The sequence below is a fragment of the Plectropomus leopardus genome, chromosome 1 (assembly GCF_008729295.1).
Source record: "Plectropomus leopardus isolate mb chromosome 1, YSFRI_Pleo_2.0, whole genome shotgun sequence".
NCBI classification, from domain to species: domain Eukaryota; kingdom Metazoa; phylum Chordata; class Actinopteri; order Perciformes; family Serranidae; genus Plectropomus; species Plectropomus leopardus.
This window is the reverse complement of record NC_056463.1, coordinates 35,652,231-35,675,854: the sequence shown is the minus strand read 5'-3', so window position 1 is coordinate 35,675,854 and position 23,624 is coordinate 35,652,231. Positions and strand designations below refer to the sequence as shown.

The 23,624-nt window shown below is 38.6% G+C and overlaps 1 protein-coding gene across 1 annotated transcript in view; it reads right to left on the bottom strand.

Annotated features, from left to right (window-relative positions):
• The window catches only part of mmp15b (matrix metallopeptidase 15b), a 41,764-nt gene that overhangs the window by 5,710 nt on the left and 12,430 nt on the right, over window positions 1-23,624 (bottom strand). Inside the window, exons 2-8 of the mRNA XM_042484410.1 lie at window positions 20,175-20,323; window positions 19,612-19,734; window positions 19,129-19,436; window positions 13,200-13,361; window positions 12,049-12,245; window positions 6,752-6,890; window positions 307-457 (exon numbers count right to left, since the gene is read on the bottom strand). Coding sequence (XP_042340344.1) covers window positions 307-457; window positions 6,752-6,890; window positions 12,049-12,245; window positions 13,200-13,361; window positions 19,129-19,436; window positions 19,612-19,734; window positions 20,175-20,323 — 1,229 coding nt within the window. The remainder of the gene's footprint in view (window positions 1-306; window positions 458-6,751; window positions 6,891-12,048; window positions 12,246-13,199; window positions 13,362-19,128; window positions 19,437-19,611; window positions 19,735-20,174; window positions 20,324-23,624) is intronic.

Genomic DNA, 23,624 nt, shown 5'->3' with positions numbered 1-23,624 from the left:
ACCCTTTGAAAACAGAGTAAACTGTGACCCAAAACTTACCAAATATTAGTAAACAGTACAAATGTATTGCAATTTGTGGAACATTTCTTGCTAAGGTCTCATTGCTTTTTTTTACCATGTTTTTTTTTTTTTTTTATTGTTACAGAAATTGGACCAATTTGCCCACATTCTGAAGGTTTTAATACTAAAGGAGTCTGAAAAGCAGCACAGTGAAAGTGATGCCACTCCAGTTCAAAGGGCTAACTGGGAAGTAGGTGAATGACACTGGATTTCACATTGATGTAGACAGGTTAAAGGCTACGTTACCAGTCTCCTTGGAAGAAGTAAGTGTAGCCCGACGGCTCCCACCAGATGGCTGTGTCTATTCGGTCGTACGGAATATCTTGTCCATAATCAACCAGCTCCATTGGATAGCCCTGCTCCAGGTTAGCCTCCCTAAAAAGCCAGAATCTGTTCGCTGGAGAGGAAAGGACAAGTAGAGGAGAACAAGTGCTTAATGATCCTTTATGGTGCATACATCTGTACATTCCTCATCCAGCCCCACTCACGGCCCTTATAGACTCTGGAAAATGTTAGCACGCACAATTATACTGCACATGTCATGTACACTTTATTACACACACGTCCACGGACACAAGAACAGATGTATCCGTGCACACTCTGCTCATGCACGCACATTTTAATTTGCTGGCACAGAAAATGTCAAATAATTGAAACTAAATGAGAAATAAAAAGAGAACAATAGGGACAATCAGAGAGAGCAACCCAGCATTTACACACTTGTAAATTATATGAAAGCAATAATGATTTGCTGGCGAGCAATCAAGAAACACAGCAGAAATGAGTTCATCATCGACTAAGGAGTTTTGGTTTAGCTTGTAATTATCCATTAGGAGCGCCTTGTCTCATGTCGGGCCGAAGCAGATTTCTCGCTGAAGGGAAGGTTTTATTGTGTTTGACTGTGTCAGACAGGGGGACTCCGTTCCTCCTGGCACCATTACATCTCTCCTCTTGGCTTCAATTCCACTTTTCCCCTCCCTTTTCTCCCCCACCACCACACCCACCAATCCACCCACCCACCTCCGGCCCCTTTGCTCCTTGTTTAAAATGAAAGCTCTACACTCAGCATCTGGAGAGAACAAGAGGTTGATGCAATGCTTCCCAGGGTTCCTGCGGCGCTCAGCCCTGATGTAAAATCCCATGACTTATTTCCATGACTTTCCATAACTACGCCGGAGCGCTTCAGTGACCTACAGATCTGATTTCTTCCTGCTGTGAAACCGATGTTTCTCTAAAGGGATAAACACTTTGGTTTCTATTACAGTTGGGCTTGTTTGGGATAAAGACAGCTGTGAAATCTCTGGATAATACAACAGCTGTGTAAGATGAGTGGATACATCATTTTAAAATAGATTTTTAATAAATACCAATATTTTATGTCTAATATTTCCAAAATCCATTAGGCCCTTTATGCATCCATCCATTCATCCTCATTAATATAAATTAACTTGCATTAATCAATAGGATGATTCTGCCAAATTTTGACTTTTTTTTCACTTAAAAATCTCCAAATTAAATTTGGCAAATAACAGTTCAGCATCCATAGAATGGACTTAGAGTTTTTAAACTTGGCCTCTAAACTCTGGCCTTGACGCTCGCCGCTTTGAAAAATCCAGTTTTGCACAACAGAGAGTGGGAAGTGACGATAACAATTTCCTCCAAATGTAAACTGTGATAGTTGTGGGTTTTATTGTTCACCATTACCACTAACTGAATGTAACATGTATGCTGTGAAACGTGTCTATCTCAAAATCACACAAGTCAGCTCACAAAGCATTCACAGGAACAAGAAGACTTAAGTCAACAAGAACAAGAATTACACGAGAATTACCGCCCCACAGTTGTATGCCTTTACACACCAGTCAAATTACACTTACACTTTTCATCCATATCTGTGAAAACATGTCACCATTTCAGTATCTGACCAAATGTCTGCCCTTCTGTTCCTGACATATGACACTGAGTCATGGCCAGAAATGTGAACTTAACTTACTTTTGAACATAAGATGGCATCACTTCATCAATTTATCCTCCCAGCCATTAATGTAAAATATCTTAATTACATGTGAATTCTTGAGTTATGGTGAAAAACAGACTTTGTAAAGCATAGTGACCTTGACTTTGACCTCTAACCACCAAATTTAACTCGGTTCATTGACATTTGTGCCCAATTTGGAAAAATTTCCTCAAGGCCTCTTCAAATATTCACATGAATGTGAAGGACACAAGGTTATGGTGACCTTGATCTTTGAACACCAAAATCTAAGTTCATTGTTGACACAAATTGGACATTTGTGCAAAAAAACCCAAAAAACCCTCAAGGTGTTCTTGAAATATCACATTCACAAGGATAAGACTGATGCAAAGTCACAGTGACCTTGACCTTTTACCCTTGACCACCAAAATCTAACCCTTCATCCTTGAGTCCAAGAGAATGTTTTTGCCAAATTTGAAGAAAGAGTACCTGGGGCCAGATAATTAGAGATACTGATGTTCCCATCTGGCAACTTAAGTCACTGTTGTGTGCATTTTTTCCTTTTTGTTACTGTTATAGGATAAACATGGTTGTCTCTATGTCCGGCTTTTTTTTTCTTTTCTTCTTTTTTTTCCTATATGTGGGTTATGTGGTTTTGTTAGTTAGTTTGTATTTGTTATTTTTTGTAATGAATATTATTAATATTAATTTTTTAAATAAAATAAATTTATAAATAAAAATTTGAAGAAATTCCCTCATGGTATTCCAGAGACATTGCATTTACAAGAATGGAATGATAAGACAGACAACAAGCAAATATAATGCCTCCGACCACAGCTATTGCTGGCGCGGACGCAGAAAAAATGTCTCAGCTAATTATCTAAATAAAATTTAATTAAATTAAATTTGGGAACAACTTTTCAGCCAGCCAGCACACCTAACACTGACTATATTGTCAGTGTAGAATATGTTTACTGTTGGTGTGTCTAACAGCAGGGAATGACGATAATAACGTCCCCCCACAGGGAACAGGAGACTGTAGTTGTGGGTTTTATTTTCCAATGTTTCTGCTGATTGGATGTGAAAATGTATGCTGTGATACTTGTCTATCTAAAAAATCACACAAGACAAAGCTCACAAAGCATTCTCAAGAACAAAAAACACTTGCCCACATTTTGCTAAGGGCCACAGGAACAAGAACGGATAAAAAGAAACTCAGATTGAGAAAGGATTGCTGTCTTCATGCTGAAACAGTCATTGACTATTCTGATTGATCCATTTAAAAGTCTGCCTTTGTCTATCCTTCTCTCAGGTCTGCCAGTCCTTCCCTCCTTTTTTTCTTTCCTTCCTTTTCACTCCTCTTGTTCTCTCTCTGCTAATGGCTTGCAGCCAAGTGTCACACTGAGAGGCTTGCCGATGACATCATCCTCCTCATCAACAGCTGCCCCAAAAGCCTGAAGCTCTCAGACTCAGGCTGCATTAAAGACTAGGTTCTTTTCTTGTTCACCAACTTTATCCACCGTTAAGACTATTCTCAGTGACTCACGGCACAAATAATGAGCTGTGCTAAAAAAGATTCATATTCTGCATGTAGAATACATTATGCACTTACTTTCTCGAGGAGGTGGGGGGATGTATATCTGCAACATAATCTGAAGAAGATGAAAAAAAGTTCCAGAATCTGTTTTATTGTTAATATATGACAGCATTAAGATATGGGGGTTTGAAATGACCATGGAGCATTATAAATGTATTTAGGCTGTAAAAAAGAAACCAGATGGTGGATGGTTTTTCTATGCAGGAGATAATGTAAAAGGGTATATTTATGCTCCATATGCTAGAGATATGAACCCTCCATAACTGGAGCATTGCATTATCTTATCTCCAGAGAGGAAATGAGAAGAATATTTTTACCTTAAATGGCTGACATGTTGCTAGAGTGTTCCTGCAGCTAGAAGCAAGTTAGATTTCAGACTTTTAAAGGCTCTTTTAATGCCACTGGGAAGTTTTAGACTGTTCTTTTTAATAACCAAAATTGAAGAAAGAGAATTTTCATTTTGCCCAATGTTTATTATGACGTAAAACATTAAATTTCTTTTTTCCAGTGGAAAAGTTTGATTATCTGCGTCAAATGTTGAAATAAAAACCCTTTTGTTAGTGAAACACATGGCAGAAAATGAATATATTATCATAAAAGTATCTATTTGCTTTATTGTGTCTAGTTTCATGGGTGTTTTTCAATGTGAGATTCAACTGCTTGAATGAGTTTAAAAAGAGGAATTTATTAAATTATGTAAAAAAAAAAAAAGATGTTACCAATTCTTTGAATTTTTAGAATGCAATGTCAAGGAAAGGAGAAAAGGATTCATAAGACTTTTGAAAAAAATAATTTAACACGTTTTAATACCAATTAAGGGCTTATTTTATATCAATGCCTTTTTAAACTTTTTAAGGATCTGCAGGAACCCTGTGCTATATACGGTATGTAAGACCTTGTGTGAGATGTTGTGAATCTAACTTTGATTGTGTACTGGCACAGAAGAGTAAACAGCATTGCTTCACTGGAAACTGAATCCAAACACTGGAGTTGTTTGTCATTGAGCATAGCAGTGCTGCGAGACAAAGTTTGTATGTTACTTTCCTGCATACTGTAAGGCAGCTAGTACTCTAATTTCAAAAGTGGTCATATTCTCAAAAGCCATTGTTGATACTGAAAGTCTGTCGTGCTCTAAAAGTGACAGCTAATAATACCAGAAGACGATTATTTGGAACAAGCCCGGGGCCTGTATTTACAGCAACAATAACCAGAAACACAGCAGATATTTTCATTCCCTGAAGGAGAAGTTGCAGTTCACAAGCTAAGATAAGGGTATAGATGAAGAGGTGAATGTGAATCAATCAGTTTGATGATCTTTCAAAACAAGTGACCACATTTAAGAACCCCCCCCCAAAAAAACAAAAAAACAAAAAGCAAAACAAACAGGAGGAACTTATTAAGAAAATTGTGAAATGGTGGTAAAAAAGATCCGGGTCCAGGCACTCAGGATGATTTGAAAAGCATAAAAGGCCTTGAGGCCCTAAAGAAGGTGCAAGCTGTTGGAGGATTTTTAATGTTTTAACCCTATGAATTAAAGGCCTTTATGCTTTTCAAACCATCCTGAGTGCCTGGACCTGGATCTTTTTTACCACAGTTCAAGTTCCTCCTGTTTTTACTCTTATGAGCACCTGTAGTTTGAAGGACACCAGATGCGCTCCTGTTGTACCATAAGAATTTAAGAATTTTTACAATTGCATGAGAGTGAAGTATAGTTAGTATTATTACACATCATTCAGTACTTCTCAGACCTGGAGGATAAAAGGTAACAGGAGTTGACAAGTACAGGAGCTGACCAGTTATTCTCTGCTCTTGTTGTTTATAGTTGGGTTGCAGCACTATGAGATATTCACAGTAAGACAACCATCTCAGAAAATGACATGTTTTCATGCTATCACACTATTATTATTATTATTATTATTATTATTATCATTATTAGTGGTGGTAGTAGAAGTAGTCTTAGTAGTAGTAGTAGTATCAGTTATAACACAGACATGGTTTAATTGGTCATCTAACTGACTCTAACTTTTTTTGGTTTGTTTATTTGCTTTTATACTGTAAAAGCCTTGTATTCTTCTGTATTTATTTGTTTTTAAGTTAAATGTTGTATGTACCTTGGCCAAATTGAAAATGAGGCTTCCCCCTCAGTGTGTTTTCCGAGGCTTTAAATAACATAAATGAATGAATGAGCCTTAAAGGAGGCTTTGTATTGACAGAAACTTCAAATAATTTTTAATAAATGAGTGTGTGTCTGAAAATAAATTTTAAAAAGTCATACATCTCCAATTTGAATGAAATAAATTAGGAGGAAAAAAGGGACAGCTCCTTTACATGTGAGCAGCACTACAGCATGTTAAATTAGGGGCAAAATGAAAACTGACACCTGCTGTGAGCTTTTAAAATAATGTTCTGTGATTATTAACAATTAATGTATACTGTGAATGAACAACAGTGCAGCCAGGCTGCTCCTGTCTGTGCATTTAACTCATTAATGTCTGCTTCCCCCGAGCCACAGAAGTTTGTGTGTGAGTCTCATGAGAGTTTCAAGTTATAAAGCAGACACCTACCTTAACCAGAGGTTACTGAATGAACACACAACACAGATGTAGCCAGGGGGCCGGGATGTGAAAAATGATTTCACTGGCCTGTTTTATGATTGGTGTTTAAACAATCACATTTTTCATGAGAGTTTCAAGTTATAAACCAGACACCTACCTTGACTTGCACTGCCTGTGCTAGGCATTTACACTGATAGCAGTCAGTTTTCAAACTATGGTATTCCACTGCATATTCCCTTTACAGTCATGAGTAATGAGCGATCAGTCATAATCATTCAGGCCATTTGATTTTTTTACCCCCCACTAGTCACTGTAATGTTTTCATTTTGGTGTCACAATTGCTTCATCTAACTTATGTGGAGACAACATAAACAAGTATACAAGAAACGTATTTACCAAACGTAAAACTGGTGACCTCAGGTGATGCAAAGCTTGTTTTCTGTTACAAAACCAACAATATAAATACATGCAGCAAGGTACGGACCAGTGTGACCTTCAATGCAAGTAAATCTAAATCTCTGTCTTCATCCACAAAAAATGTATGCGTGTGTGTTTGCTGCTTACCTTTAAAGAAGACGAACCTGCCGTCATGTCTCTCATAGGCAGCATCTATGTCTCCAGGCAGACCCCTCCAAAAGTGACTGATGGGCATGGGGTAGTTATCCAGAACCCTGTTCCTACGCACCCGCCAGAACCAACGGCCCTGAGGAGACATAATTTAAGAATGTGTTTGAATTCGCATTATTTTTTTATCACAGTTAAACACAACTTGGAAGAACTCCAGTTGCTCTTTTTTTGTCTTTCTTTAAGAAATACTTCACCCCCAAAATAAATATTTGTATAATTGCTCACCCTGTGTTGCGCAGAATTTGTGACAAAATGTTTGATCAAAAACTGAGAAAATTCTTGACGAATTGAAGCCACAGGCAACTTTGTTTAACAACAGTAAAACTATATCAAACATCACGTTTTCACACAACTCCTGATCAATAAATGAGCTAGAAGGTGGGATTTCAATGGAAAGCACAGGCAAAGCTCAAACATAAGTGCTTGCCAAGGCATGTACCTCATCCATGCGTGAGACTGTTTATGTTTTAACTAGTATGTTTTTTAGCAAAAATGCATGTTTGTGAAGCACTGAGTATAGGACTGGATGAATGCGACTGGGATTATACTGCATGAGTTGTGTGAGAGTGTGTAAACTAATGTTTTTAAATAGTTTTGCTGTTGTTAAACGTGGTCCCCATTTATTTCAATTCATCAACAGTTTTCTCTTTTTTTGGATTCTTTCTTCTCCGTGGAAGCATGTTAAAAAAATTAAGTTTTCTTTTTCAAAGTCAGTGTAACACAGAGTAAATAATTGATATGCAAATGATCATTTTGGGGGTGAAGCATTCCTTTAATTATTGGCTAAGACTCATTCATTCATTCACTCACTCATTTTCTGTAACCTGAGACTCTCTGAGACTCATTGCATACTAATAAATCAGAACCAATACACGAATAAGTTCAAAACTTATGGCGTCATCTCTCATTTACTGTATATCCCCTTGCCCAGCTGATGTTCAGGTACCTGCTATAAAAAAAAAGGTATTCTCTTTTGTGATGCCACTGGGCCACTTGTCAGCTCCCGTTTGGCCTGCCTGTGCTTTTTACTTTCAGGTTCTCCATGCTTGACTGGCCCCTCCCACCTCGTTCCGGGCTTCACCTCCCCTGCCACCAGTCTATATAAGCTCGGCCACTCCCAAGAGGGCTCTGTTTCTCCCTCCTGGAAAGCTGGAGCCTCTCAGACACACAACATGGTTTTTGTTTAGATTGTTTGTGTTTGTTTAAGTTAACACTCACACACTTCACGCACACAACACTCCCACCTCACTACTGACTACTTCTACTTCTACATCTTAGTTTGCTTTTGTTGTGTTATCTTTAATAAATGTATTCTTACTTTAAAAGGTTACTGTGTGGCGCTCCCTTCTTTGTTATGCTCTTGAAGGAGCTGGGCATAACACTTTTCATTAGTCAAGTGATTCTAACTATTTGACCCACTGAGGTCCGACAGCGCTGTGCAAATGCTTCATGGTCATCATGCCAGGCAAACTAAGGTCTGCAGGATAACTAGACCAGAACGTACAATAAACCAACAATAGCAGAGCACTGGCAGGCTAATAATAGTCAGTCTCTGCTCTGGTGGCTTTATCATGTCCCCTTATTGCACTCTGTTGATCACTGCTTGATACAAGATAACTTCTGCAAAGAACTGTTAAAGTGATTTCAGCATCAAGTCAGCAGAACAAGGGAAATCACTACTAACACATTTTAATTCGAACGCATAACATTCATATATTCTCTTTATGCTGCGCACAGATAGATTTACACCAGTAGCCCTCAGACTCATTCATAAGTGGTGAGTCAGTGGCCCTGCTCGTCCTGGATAATGTAACGCTAAAATGCTCAGTGCTGCTTCTTTCTGGCAAGCTCGCCTAGTTTTGTCCTTCACGCAGGACACTCTGGCACACGAGATGGCGCGGCTCGGTACGGAATGGAAGAGAATGGAGATGTGTTGGTGAGAGCTGAGAGAAACAGAAGAGGGCTGAACCGACCAGACTGCCTGCTCTTCGATCTGTGTGGTCTGACAGCTCCTTGCGTTGACCAGATTAAGAGCGAATTGACCATATTAGTCCTCAGCCGAACAGAGCAGATCTCAGTGTGGGAGTCTCGATACTGAAAGCTGCTCTGTGTGCTCTGCTGATTGTCTTTATGTCCAGCCCTCTGCTGTGAGGACATACTAAAAGAGAATAAAAGAAATGACAGCTTCTTTCTTCTTGTAAAAGACAGCACTCTGTGGAGAGGAGAGAGTGGTACTGATGTGCTACAGATTCCTCCTACTCATACAGTAGTAGGCAGCGATGAGCTAGTCTGTGGGATATACATCTGCACACTGAGCCGGACCAGCTCACTACAACAAACCATCAACAAAAGCTTGGATTGCAATTAAGGGTGGAAGATAAATCTGAAATACTCTGTGTATCATGGCTTGTTCCATGTGGGATATGTAAAACTACTGTAAACTGTAACATCATTTTTGCTGGTTTTAGCCACCGGTGTGAGACTCAATTTGGCGTTCGGTTCTCTCAACTTTATTCTAACAGTATTTATTTTACTTTATTCTAAAAGTATTTTATTTTACTTTGTTGCAAGAGTACTTTATTAAACTTTATTCGAACAGGATTTTATTTAACTTTATTCTCACTATTCTATATTTTAGAACATTACTTTTTTTTTTTTTACTTCATTATAACTATTGTATTTAACTTTGTTAGAACAGTACTTTATTTAACTTTATTATAACAATTCTTTATTTAACTTTCTATAATAGTACTTCATTTAACTTTACTACAAAAATGTTTTATTTCACTTACAGTACTTACAGTCACAACAGTACTTTATTCAAATGTATTATTATTTTTAACAGTACTGTATTTAACTTAATTATAAGAGTGCTTTATTTCACTTCATTATAACTATTTTATTTAACTTTGCTACAACAGTACTTTATTTGCCATTAAGATAACAGTACTTTAGTTAGCTTTATTATAACAGTACTAGAATAATGCTTTATTTAACTTAATCATAACTATTTTATTTACGTGTTTTATAACAGCACTTTAGTTAACTTTATTATATGGCAGTAGCTACTTTATTAAACTTGATAGTAATTATCATTCATGTTATAATTTAGTATTTTAGTAGTCTACAATTAATACAGGAGATTTGAAAATATCATGATCTGTATTGTGTATCATGATATAGCCAAAAAAATATTGCAATATTATTTTAAAGCCTGAGGCAGTTACCCTGAGGCAGATTTTTTTATCATCACTGGTGGGCAAAGACGGAAAAAAAGTTAATTTTGGACACTGATTAATGCTATCTAGACTAGCTTCATGACTGTGAATGAAACCCAAGAACACAGACATTACTGGCTGAGATGAAACTGGAGAGCACAGATATAACTGTCTCAAAGTGTGCAGCACTTGCCCGGGCAGCTGTAGGCCAAGCCCCATAACTACTGGTCAGCGTCAGACACACTTATAGTCTGAGATAAGAGATATTCATAGCCTGATCTCTGTGTGTTTGTGGGGACAGTGGGGACTCATTATTTTTTTTGATACTGTTTTATATCTTCAGCTGTTTGAGTCCCTGCCACTGCGGTTCCCTGTGAAATGCCAAAAAGTTTAGATATCATGACGACATTTAATGGAAGTAAAGCTGAAGCTCCTTTACATTAAACCCTGGATGTTCTCTGTCCAGCTCTGTGTAATATCTGCCAACCTCTTCAGGGTTCAGCGCTGCCAACACTGGACACCTCCTCTGACCTCTCTCCCTGAAACACATCACTGCTTATCTTTGATGAGCTGCACTATGTATAGAGCATCACGGAACAAACCCTGGAGAAGAGGAGTCCCAACTGCTCACTTCAAAGTCACGAAAAAGCTTACATGTATGATATTTTCTTACACAACTTAACTGTTATACAACTTGGTCACATACAAAAGCAAGCACTTTAAAACCCATCAAGTCTCTTTTCAAGAAAACTCTCAAAATCTTAGACAGGAAAACTTTTTTTCATTACTGCTACATCCTAAATAAGTATGATATTTTAGACATTGATAGATAACAGATGTTCTTGGATGTTTGCTTTTTTTAAGTTTTGAATAAGCTTGATTTCATATACAAGAAAAAACAAAAACCAACAATGGAATAAACATTAGAGCGTTAACTCGTGGAGACTTTAATATACAGAGATGCGGGGCTAAATTTAGTCAAATGGTGGTACCTGTTAGAGGCACACATTCATGGAATAAACTACCGGCACATAATAGGGACTGTGACAGCTACTTAACCTTAAAAAAAAAAAAAAAAAACCTCTAACATTGGTTGAAAACAACAACATAAACTGCTTGCTTCTCTGATGCCTGTTCCCAAGGGCTTTTTTGGCTATTAATATGTTAATTAAAGGTAGTTATGTTATTTGAATGAAATATGTCCATTTGTAATGACATATTACACATACGTGAACTATTTGTGTAACTGTTTTTCATGGTACTTATTTTAGGACGGATTAAATTTAGCAATTGCACTAATTCCGGCACATTTACACTGATGCTTACTGCTGATGATTAATGTGCACTGTCCTAATTCAATAAAGTAAATAAACTAAACTGCTGTAGTAATTTCAGTTAATTCAACTTTAAAAATGAACACTTGAAGTTCTTACATCATCGACACTGAACAAGAACATCCACGATAGGTAAATAATTTAGCAGCTGTATCATAACATGACCAAAGGGCTGAGTTGCTTAATATTACAAGACCTTCAATAAAAAAAATACAACCCAGCTGAAAGAAACTGCAGCCAACAGTGAAATGACCTGTAGGCTAATAGCTCACTGCTGCTTCAGAGCTCGTGAAGGTTTAGTGTGAGTCCAGAGGCTCTTTAAGGCCAACACCTGATCACACCACGCCCTCTTAACAGTGTTCCGTCTCATAAAAAACACAGGCCCCGTTGGTTTACAATCCACAAGGACCTGATTGAAAACAGAGCCCTTGTTGGCTGTGCACACGCCATTTGTTTCAAAATGATTCTACAGAAAAGTATAACTAATTTATTGACCCAGTTAACTTGTCAGGACAGCTCCTCTGCTGGAAGCTGCCAGAATTCCCAAGCAAGGACATGTAATAAACCACTGTGAAGGTACAATAAACATCAAATGTTTAATGTTCACAGCATAGATCAAGATAGAGGGCTGGGCCTGAAGGTAAAATGACGCTAATTCCTGATTCCTTATTAAACCATTTACCTTGAAAACAAACATCTCTCCTCGGAGCATCGCTACAGTGTCAAAGTTTCCTTCGCAGATATTGGGTCCATAGTGATCTGGTCTTTCTGTGGTCCTGGGGCGATCAGGATGCCGGGGAGGTGGTTGCGGTGGTCTGGGCTCCGGGCGGCGGGGGGTCACGGTGGGTAGTGCTTGGGTAGGGCCGCTGTCTGGTTGACCTGCAGAGACAAACAAACACAGTGGGTTACACATATTGTATCACATTATACATAATGACAAAATAATTGCAGGACTGGCTGACAGAAGCAAAAAAAAGAAGACAAAACTAAAGCATCAGGCTCAGAACTGCCTAATTAATTAAATGAGGGAGAGATCACGTTTACATTACAAATAGGTTGAAATTTCGGGAAATGTTAATATCAAAGTTAAAAGTCAAAAATGCTGAAATCTTTACGGAATAGTTTGACATTTTGGGAGTTACACTTACTCACTTTATTAAGGAAGTTCGATGAATGATTGATTTAAGTCTCATACAGTATGTTTAATTGTCCTCTAAAATCTGAGCAAAATGGTTTGTTTATTTATTTGAAAAAAAAAGAAATCTTGTCTAAAAAAGGCAATTACCAAATCATCACCTTAGTAAGTAATGTCCTAGAAATTTCAAACGATCACTAAAATGTGACAAGAATATGACCTTAATATTAGTAATAAAAAAGGGGGCGAAAGGGAGCACAAAAATAATTTAAGTCTTGATTATTTATAATATAAATACTTTTTTCAAATAATTAATAAAGATATAATTTTGTTACAGAAAAAAACATATATTTTTAATAGTTTTCTTTTCTTTTCTTTTTTTTGTTGTCTTTTTTCACCTATTTACAGATAATTTTCTTATAACATTTTTTACTAATTTCATGTTTTGTTAAGTTGCCCATTCCCATCTTCCCATGTTTTAGAGAGAAATCAAACCAATTTGCACAGGTTGCCAAGGGTTAAAAACAGACAGATACAATGAGAAGGTTAGCTCAGCTTAGCATCAAGAGTGGAAACATGGTAAAACAGCCCGTTCAATGGTAAAAAAAAATCAGAATTTTGTCTGTCTGCATGATTCAACACACTAAGAATTGTACACACTGGACACCAGGAGAGTGATCCAATAAATAACATCCCACCATAGATCTGCTGTATGCCTCGCCGGTCGTCCTCAGGCAACTGGAAGTCGTCCGTCTCCATCCATTGGTAAAAGGGAGCCATGATGGCCAATGGGTTGTTGGAGTGCTCTAAACCCAGGGCGTGGCCAAGCTCATGGACTGCCACCAGGAAGAGGTCATTACCTGTGTGGAAATCACAAAGCAAAGACACAAGATAGGAAATTTGAGAAAATGCACTTATTGTTTTACAATCAGTTTCCAAAAAGGGACTGTTTGAGTACAAACGCATGTTCATCTGTATTCAAACATGTGCGTGTTATGAAAAACATTTACTGCATAACAGAGAGCTGAAAGCCCTAATAAATCCCCACAGTCAATGTATAAGAATGGCTCCTCATGGTTCTCTCCCAGTTACGATGTCAATAAACATCTCCATAGATCTGACACATAAATCACAGGCAGGCATGCTAATGATGGCTGATATGAATCAACATACATTTCAAACATTTATACCAGTCAAAGGATGCTTTTGTCCACTGCCACTGTAACATTTACACACTAACAAATCTGCTACAGAGCTGTGACACACTGACCACTGACCACACCATCAACTTCCTCTCTAGCACATCTAATGGACTTTTGTTTTTGGTAGAACAAAAGCAGAATTGACCAACATATTCCTATTAGTTCATCTTTGAAGTGAAGCCAGCAAACATTTGGGTACTTCCTCTTGGTCAATACCTCTTTGTTGCCCAGCCCTGCTCTCTGTGAACTTTGACCTTGCAAGGCTTTTTTTTTTTTTTTCCATGAGAATGCCCATGCTGATTGGTCAGATTTGTGCAAGTGACATCATGCTATTAGGGGACTGGGACTTGGTGATGTCACTGCTGTGCATTCAAGGGGAAAGTGGGGGGATGCTGTGGATGCCTGTCCTTGTGCATCTCCTCATTTCCTTTTCGCAAAAACACAAACACACACACACACACACACACACACACACACACACACACACACACACACACACACACACACACACACGGACACACACAGTTCATCTCCTCCACCATCGATAATTTCAGAGTCACATGAACGTCCTCATGGTGTACTAAGCTGCAGCTCACACTCAAGGAGAGAAAACAGCAGAGGGCAAGACAGAGTGCCAGAGATAGCTGAGGATGGAAACAAAGAGAGACAGAGGGAGAGCACTGAGAGCAGATAAAGAGGCCTTTGTGAGGTAACTGTGACAACCATTCAGTTGGACAGTGTAAACTTTAAAAGTCTCTGCAAAGTTCAGGCCGTTCTGACTCCCCCACACACACATATTTCGTCATTCCAGCACTATTTCCAGTCTTTGAAGCTTTGTCCACTTGTTTATCGTGTCTCACAGCTCATTCATCAGCAGCCGAGGGGACTACCTATGATGGACACACAGACTAAAGCAGCACCCTGACAACCAGCATGCACCCTCCAAGTCATTTGCTCTGCCTTGTGCAGTTGACTGACTCACATTCTCCTCATCAGACTGCAAAGAAGCACAAATCATCTGACCTTTTACCGCTATTAGCCTTCAGTGTTTCATCTGCGTGAGGTGTGTTTGAGTGTGCAAGTCAGCAAGTTATCTGTTCCAGGAAGGCTGATTAATCACATTGTGCATCACAAGATTTACACCAAAAAACATTCAGCCCATTACAATTACTCCTTACAGACAAATACACTGAGGTCAAGGAAAGGGAAAGAATAACTGCAAAGAACGAATGACATGGATTTGTGCTTTTAACAGCATATACATTTTTTATGTGCAATTATTGATCCATTAGCTAAAGTCTGTTTCTGTTTGATCCCAGCCAAATGGAGGTCAAAGGTCAGAGCTGATACTATCTTATACTCAAGGACACTTCAGCAGGACCACCAGAGACTTGAACATGGCTCATCAGGCCTCACTTCTTACTATATACAATTTATGGATGTAAAAAATATTGCTTTTTTAATCATTATCACAATGTGAATTTTCACGTAAACACATCAAAAAACACAGCGATGTTGCACTCAGAGATTTTTGGAGCATTTTGAAAGACTACCAGAGTATTTTTTGTGTTCAGTGTTTAATAAGTTCAATAAAAGAATGTTAGAAATAATTTCCTTTCATTTTTTTTAAATCAAAAGCAATTTGTTGTATTTTAGCCGAATACTGAAAGCAGCAGACAGACAGAATTCAGTTTGACCCTTTGAAACCTGAGCAAATTGGCTTGATTTCTTTCAAAGGCATGAGAAGCTTAATAAAAATTACCTTAAAATGACCCAAAAAAACCCCACAAAAATGACCACAAGAAAGTATAAAAAAATACATATAGATTTAATTTCTTTTTTTTGTGTGTGTTTTCACTTAGTTTTTTGATAATATCATATAAACGGAACCACCTGAGCATCAACGCCAGCAAGACAAAGGAGGTGGTGATTGACTTCAGGAGGAAACCACCTCAGCCTGTACCGGTGAACATCCAGGGCCTGGACATTGAGATCGTGGAGAAGTACAGGTACCTGGGTGTTCACCTCACACACAAACTGGACTGGGCACACAATACAGATGTCCTGTACAGGAAGGGCCAGAGTCGTCTCCACCTGTTGAGGAGACTGAGGTCCTTCAGTGTGAGCAGGACTCTGTTAAGGACATTTTATGACTCGGTGGTGGCATCAGCCATCTCCTATGCTGTGGTCTGCTGGGGCAGTGGAAGCACAGAGCGGGACAGGGAGAGGCTGAACAAGCTGGTCAGGAGGGCCAGCTCAGTCTTGGACTGTCCCCTGGACTCCATCGAGGAGGTGGGTGAGAGGAGGATGTTGGCCAAGCTGACATCCATCATGGACAACCCCTCTCACCCCCTTCATGAGACTGTGGGAGACCTGAGCAGCTCCTTCAGCAGCAGACTGCGGTACCCACGCTGCAGGAAGGAGCGCTACCGCAGGTCCTTCCTTCCATCGGCCATCAGGCTATACAACACCAGCCTGAGCCAACAATAACCTGGACTCACTACAATAATAAGTTGCATTCTCTGACTTTTGTATTTACAACCTGTACATTTTTTGTTTTCCTTGATACATGCCTATTTTTGCACTATTGTATATTTTATATTTTATATTTTGTATATATTGATATTTTTATATATTTTTTTCTGTACATACGGCTGCTGTGACAAGTTAATTTCCCACAAGTGGGATAAATAAACGTGTCTAAGTCTAAGTCTAAGTCTAAAAAAATCCCCCCAAGCTAAATTTCAGATGATTTTCTTATCACTTTATAAGATTTTTTTAGCAAGTTGTCAGACATTTCTTTCCAGGTTTTATAGGGTTAATATCTTTTCATTTATCGTGAGTATTATCATTATTGGAAAATTCAAAAAGGTTATAATATATTGCATATTTTCATCATGTCATGTGGCTCTCATACAATTCTACATTTCCATGTCAGGGTTCAGGTACAGTCTCCTTTACTTTTGTTTGCACCAGCACAAGAACAGTGGCAGTTTTGGAGGAATGCCCCTATAATATCCCAATTCTGAATCAATACTGCAAAGATGATGTTTCAGTACATGTTTGAAAATGCTATTAGAGCTGCAACTAAGGACTGTTGTCACTGCTGATAAAGAAATCAGTTATTTGTCTGATTCATCATCATCATCTTCATTTAGTCTAAAAAATGTCCAAAAATTATATTTTCAAATAATTTGCTTTGCTTGGCAAACAGTGTAAAAAACCTAAAGATATTTGATTTATTTTTATATCAGAAGAGAGAGGTAGCATTTTTTTATATTTAACAAGCTAGAATCATAGATCAGCATTTTGATCACCATTTGCCTTAAACAGTGAACTGAAAAAAGCTTAATTATTGTTCATGCTCTGAAGGTCAGAGCAGAAGAAACATGATTACCACACATCCAAACTGATGGATCAATCTGCATCTATCAAAGTTTTGCCAGCTGTAAAAAAAAAACAAATAACAAAGGACAAGGGCTTCATTTTAGCAATAGTGCAACTGGAGGCCAGCAAAAATGCTGGAGTTAAATGAGGACTCTGTCTGCGAAAAGTTCAACTAATTAGATATGTGTCTAACTAGTGTCAGAGCGGTTTGTAATTTGGTTGGACTTTGCCTCTGAGCTGTTTAAGTAGCGTGGTGCAACAAAGGGAGCAGTCTACAGATCTCCCCAAGTGGAACACACTCCCACTTACTGTGGCATTCCACCGTCCCTGTGATCTGTCCTGCTACACATCCCACACACAGCTGATCACACAGATACACACATGCACGGTCATACACGCGCACACACAAAGTTGAGCTGTCTGTGTCTGCTGTGTGTATGTTGATAACAGGGCAAGGAAGTCCATTGTCTCAAAAAAAAAACCCTCTAGTCAGCAGGGTTAATGGGTTCAAAGCCAGAAGAGGAAGAGCTCTTAAAAATAAGGATTTTGCATTAATCCTCTCTTCTGCATATGAGTAGTTTTTGCTGAACTAAGAGTTGTAATTGGGTTGAGGGTTCATCTTAAGGAAGGTGTAAAGGTTAGGCATGGGTTTAGGCAATCAATTCAGCAAAATTAACCCCTAGAAACTTGAGCAAGTTGACTTGATTTCTTTCAAAAACATGGAAAGAAGGCTATGAGTAATGAAAGATTTGACCCAGAAATAACCAAGAAACTAGTCAAAGGTAAAATAAAATTGCCTAAAATTATTTTAAATAAAAGAAATTAAAAATAAATAGAATTAAATACATAGTCTCAGATTAATAAATTAAATTAAATTAAACTGAAAAAATAACTGGGAAAAAGTGCTTAAAAATTATAATAATTTTGTAAAATAATTGTAAATATGAATTTTTGATGATTATAAATATAGTTTGAAAGGTGCTCATGAAAAGTGATGTCACTCCTGATTTTGAAGGGTCAAGTTCTCAAAAGCTCACAAGTACAAACTTCATCGATTAGTGTGTTACTTAAAATTGTTGGCACCACTTGATTACTATAATGAGGTGCACAATGAGGGCTAAGACTGTGATGTCACCAAATGTCGACTCAGAACTTTAACAGAGGTAAACGGAGCAGCGCAGCCTGACAAATGAGAGATGATGTAGCTGGCCGAGCCATGCCAACTCTAGTTAGGTGTGGAGGAAAGCGACAGGGACAGCTGTTTGCAATCTATTACACAGATCCATTACAACCTGAACAACATGGCATGAGTGCACTGCTGCAAACTGTCCATCAGCTGAACACTCACAGAGATGATCCAGGCCCTAAAAACCTCTCAGTCCTCATTTCCACCTGAAAGTTAAGAAATGACTGCGTCTGCCCTCAACAAAAAGCTTTATTTCGCAGCAAGCTGTCTGTGTGGCCGCACATACATAAACACAGACACACCAACACGCCATGTGCAGCAAAACATCCACCCACCTGATGCCAGATGTTTTCCCTAAAAACCTCTTAGAAAGGTGTTTATATATCCTGAACATGGCTTTCTTTCTCGTTGTTATTAATACTTTCTCGTTGGGGTCGACTGAGATTGGTTTTTCAGGGCCGATACCGATTATTAGTAATCACTGAGACTGTTAACTAATATTTGGAACCAATATGCATTTACAATAAAAGTGACAATAATCCTGTCAATATTTTGAAATTTGGAATATAACTTTCAACATCATATAAAGCAAGTTCCCAGCAACTTCTTTTATAAAGTCAAGTGGAAATTTAAATAAAAAGAAATTAATAAAAATAGCTCCCTTTCAAAGTGAAAGTTCCTCCTATGCTGACATTTTCTTTGCACTTTTTAATTAATTTAAACACTGATACAGATAAACGGCAAAATGTCAAATATTGGCCCCAAATCTGCTGGGCCGATAATCTGTTGACCCCTACTCTCTTGTTACAAAGTCCACAAACATTCCAAATAGTGCTGACAGTAACCGTTTACCTTGTACGTTCTGGTTTCCAATGGTCCACGGTTCATCCGAGTCAAAGTGTGTGTCCCCGCCCATTCCAGGTCCAGGAAAGTAGGCATGAGCTAGGAAGCCTCCTTCCCCGTCAAAAGGAGAGCTGTCTCCGTGAAAACCCGAAGCAAAGAAGATCATAATGTCCGGCTCCTTGCGGCGTCCATATTTGATCTCCTGGTAGGGAATTTCGTCAAAGGTCAATGGGGTCACCCTCTCCCAGACTTTAAACGCCCGACGGATGGCTTCATATGAGTTATACTCTCCGATCTTGGGGGTGTAGTTCTGGATACTGTGGGAACAAAGAGGGGGAAGAGGGAAAATAATCTTTAAAACATTTCCTCAACGGAAATGAAAAATATGAATGAATCCCAACTTGAATGCATAATTTTCTACAGTAGCCACGTATTGCTTGCACAGTCTATTGTGGCAGATCAGATTTTCTTTAAAAGCAAAACATTTGTTACCTGTAAGTGAGGTGGCTCTTGTTCCATTTATGTCCTGTAAGGGCATAGCGTTTCCGCCGCACATTGGTTTTGATCTGGCCTCCAAACTTGTCAGGCACACCGCAGCGGGGTCTCTTCATGGCACTGACGGAGTTGAAAGAAGTCAGAAGCAGGGAACAGATTTATGTGTATGTGTGTTAAAGGAAGGAGCACACCGGAGAAGAGATGAAGGGAAGCAGGACGTTAAAGCTCCTAGTTTCTCCTCTTGATGTCTGTGTTCTTTTTGTTTAATTTAAGGTGTACCTGTGAGCTGCCTCAGGCAGTCTGGCTACTGATCCTGCTCCTCTAAAGCAACTGAGGATTTGACTGGCAAATCATACACATCCCACATCTCTAAATTTGAAGCAAATTCATCCTACTAAAAAAAATTCCTGGGCTTTTCAAAGCTTAAAATTAAAAGTTTAACTAAAGTTTGGAATACAAAATGTTTTGCAGGACAGGGTCTTGAGGGCGGATCCATATGTTTTTTTTTATATGGGTGTTAGTCTAAATTAACAAAAACATCCTGGTTAATTCCTGCTAACCTTATGGTCTGAGGGTCCATCTGTCCGGTGACCTCCAGGCCGTAGAACCGCTGCATGTCGCTGATGGCGTTGGACAGGATTTGAGCTGATCGCATGGTGGACATCTGCCTGCTGGCCTGGGGCAAGTAACCGTACATCCTCAGCCATGCCTGCAGACACGAAGAAAAACATGAAGGAAACTGTTACATATATCATATATCTGTATATTGTGATACCAACTTGCTTGAATCAAAACTCATTAGATATATATTACTGAAGTTTCCAACATCAAAAATAAATTAATATATACATAAATAAATGAATCAATAAATAAGTATTTACCATTTGACAAGTTGTGTCCACAATTAAAGCCATTTCAAAGTACTAGGGTTGGGGCAAAAATTGATGTAGCATAGTATCACATTATTTTGTGCGTAAATGATTAATATTGCCAAAACAAAATAAACTTTGGTGGCCTGCTAGAATAATAAAAAAAAAAAAAAAAATGTTTTAGTCTAAAAAAATGACTTAAGTGACATGAAGGGGCTGAAAAGTTTGTCTTATTCGATAAAAAACACGTTGATTAAGGATTTGCATTTAAAAAAAGGTAATAAATTGCAATATATTGTAATATATATTGTTCCTGTCATGCTTTTGTAGGGTCATGTTTTTGTTTATATTATCATTTTGTCCATTTCCTGTTTTAGTTTTATTTTGTTAGTCTCTGTCTCAAGTCATGTCATGTCCCCACGTGCTGTCAGGTTTCCCTCCTGTGTTTTTACCCGCCTCTGATGTGTTTCACCTGCGTCTGATTGCCACACCTGTGTCTCGTTATCCTCCTCGTGTATATAAGCTGTGTGTTCCCGTCCCTCTGTGCCAGTTTGTCTTTGTCTTGTGTAGCAAATGCTCAAGCCATTTTTTTTTCATTTGCTTTTGTGTGCTTGTTAGTTTTGGACTGATGTTTGTCTCTTTGTTGGAATTGTTTGCCTGGCTGACTGAACACTCGTGAACCAGACCTGTTTTCTGATCTGTCTCAGAGTTGTGCATGTGGTTCTGTTCTCTGTGAGCCTGACATGTGGGTAATGTTAGTTAGGCATTGAATGAATTAATACATGAATGAATGAATCTTTATTTCTAACATGTAAAAAAACAAAGCACAAAAATGAAAGCAAACAAGAACAAAAAAGATTTTGAAAAAGGCCTATACAAAACCTATTTGTCAATCTTGATCAAAAAATACATAAGACACTTAACTTTTATTATCACATGTTCGAAAAAGGAGTAGTAAGCCATACAAACTTATTTATTTCTACCCCTTTATACCTTATACATTTATATTACATATAAATGTTTTGTCAAATTTTATATTCAACCCGCTACGATATGGACAACTATCCCAGTTTTATTCAATCTCTAAGTTTTTGTTGTGAGAAAAGGATACTAATTGGGCCTCATTCACAAAACTTGCAGATCATGGGACACGGCAACATGGACAATTCACACCAGAGCCAGTGTGCATAGTTATGCAGAAAACTGGCATGCTGTTTATACATAATCTGCACTGCATTTTTGCGTCGCACTTTTGAGAAACAGCTTTAAGCTTTTAATCCCTGGTATCTTTTTCTACACATACAGGATAAAATCTCAAAAACAAAATAAGAATGACTGATCGATTTGAAGCAATCTCAGTCAAATGAGGGTCTTTGATGATTCAAATCTACGACTTTCGAGGGGCAGCCCTCTTATACCCCGTACATCTGCGTATACCCTCTACGACACCACTGACTTTCTGTATAATCAGTAGGCAGGTTTCCATTAACCCTCAAATGGCACAAATTGAAATTGCGAATAATTTTTAAACTCGCATGGTGGTATTTCAGGCAATATGAAAAAGCCATGTTTCGCAAAACTGCAATGGGAACACTTTTTTGGCTTTTATAGGTCACATGTTGCTATAGCTATGTGCATGATGTATCAGGTGCTACAAGAGATGTTATTGCATCACATAATTCTTCAAAAGTTGAGCGGATCACCCTCAAGTTCTGAATTCACAATTCCTCGGTGAAATCGTGGACTATCTCCTCCCAGAAATCCCTCAAAGGTGGCCGCTCTCACATATACAGGGCTTGCCTTTCAATATCGCTCGCATAACACGCCTACGTTGCCTTCAAATAGAAATAATGACGGCTAATGTAGTGACTGCAATAGAAATAAACCTGCTAATGTTTTGAACATCCATCACCATGCTTCTTGGAATGTTATCACCAGAGGAGAAGTCGTGTAACATCACTCAATGGAAATTCAGTCATCTCGTAATTGTGTTTCATCGACATTTCCAAAGTATCGCTCAAGTTTTTTGCGCAAATCTGTCATGGAAACCCGCCTACTAAGAAAATTATGACAAGAAAAAGCTTCTGTAACATGATGACATGACAGAGATTTGCCTTTGTACTCAGAAGGCGGGGAGGACATCAACACTAGAGACCTACTGTTCCCTGGGAGTGTGTAACTGGGAGGACTGGGAGATGGGGGATGGTTAATGACAGACTCACCGAAACGTGATATTTTGATCCAATCACAGATGACGCAAAGTCTATCCCACCTGTTATGTAGAAACCTAATATCACACGCACGCTCACTCACAGGCAAGTACTTCGTGGTTGTCTGAGACACTAGATATGCCTGCACATGGACACACTCCCCACGGTGGTGCGGGGAATGTCAGAGGGTGTGTGTCTGAGGGGTTAGGGTTAGGTTCGTGTGTGCTCATCCATGTAGCTTTGTCTGTGTGTGCAAGTTCACGCCCATCTTTCAAAACACTGCTTGATAATCTGTATTGACTTATCCACTCCTTAAAAGCCAGAAAAACAAAACTCGCCCCTAAAACTCACACACACACACACACACACACACACACACACACACACAATACACACATCTTATAAATCTTGAAATACTGTACATAATAAGGGCTCTGGTCACATAGCTGCCCATCAAATTGGTTGGTGGCGGTGGTACCCAACACCCCCCCCACCAGACAAATGCTTTATTTGCTGTATGTGTGTCCTACACAAACAAAACGTCCCCACAGTCCAATGAAAACAAATTACAAAGGGTCTCCCAGACCTGCCTTGATTTACTCTGTTTCCCTTCTGCCTGAGTCTCCTGCACTGTATACACAGCTACAATAAGACTGTGTGTAATAAAGGGAGAAGGACCTGTGCTCCTCTCTGAAATCACCCACTGATGAGAGAAGTTGATATTATCAACACAGAGCTACTGACGTTACAAATACAAGCCCAGTCGCTGATACTAAACCTCAGCATGACAAACCAAGTACTTTGCTTTGAGCATTGACAGCTGGAGATAAACAACTATATTTGGCCTGCATGTGTTGTGTTTCTACACAGTTACACCAGATTACTTCTCTTGAAGTTAATGCAGAATGATCTTTATAAATTACTGAGCCGA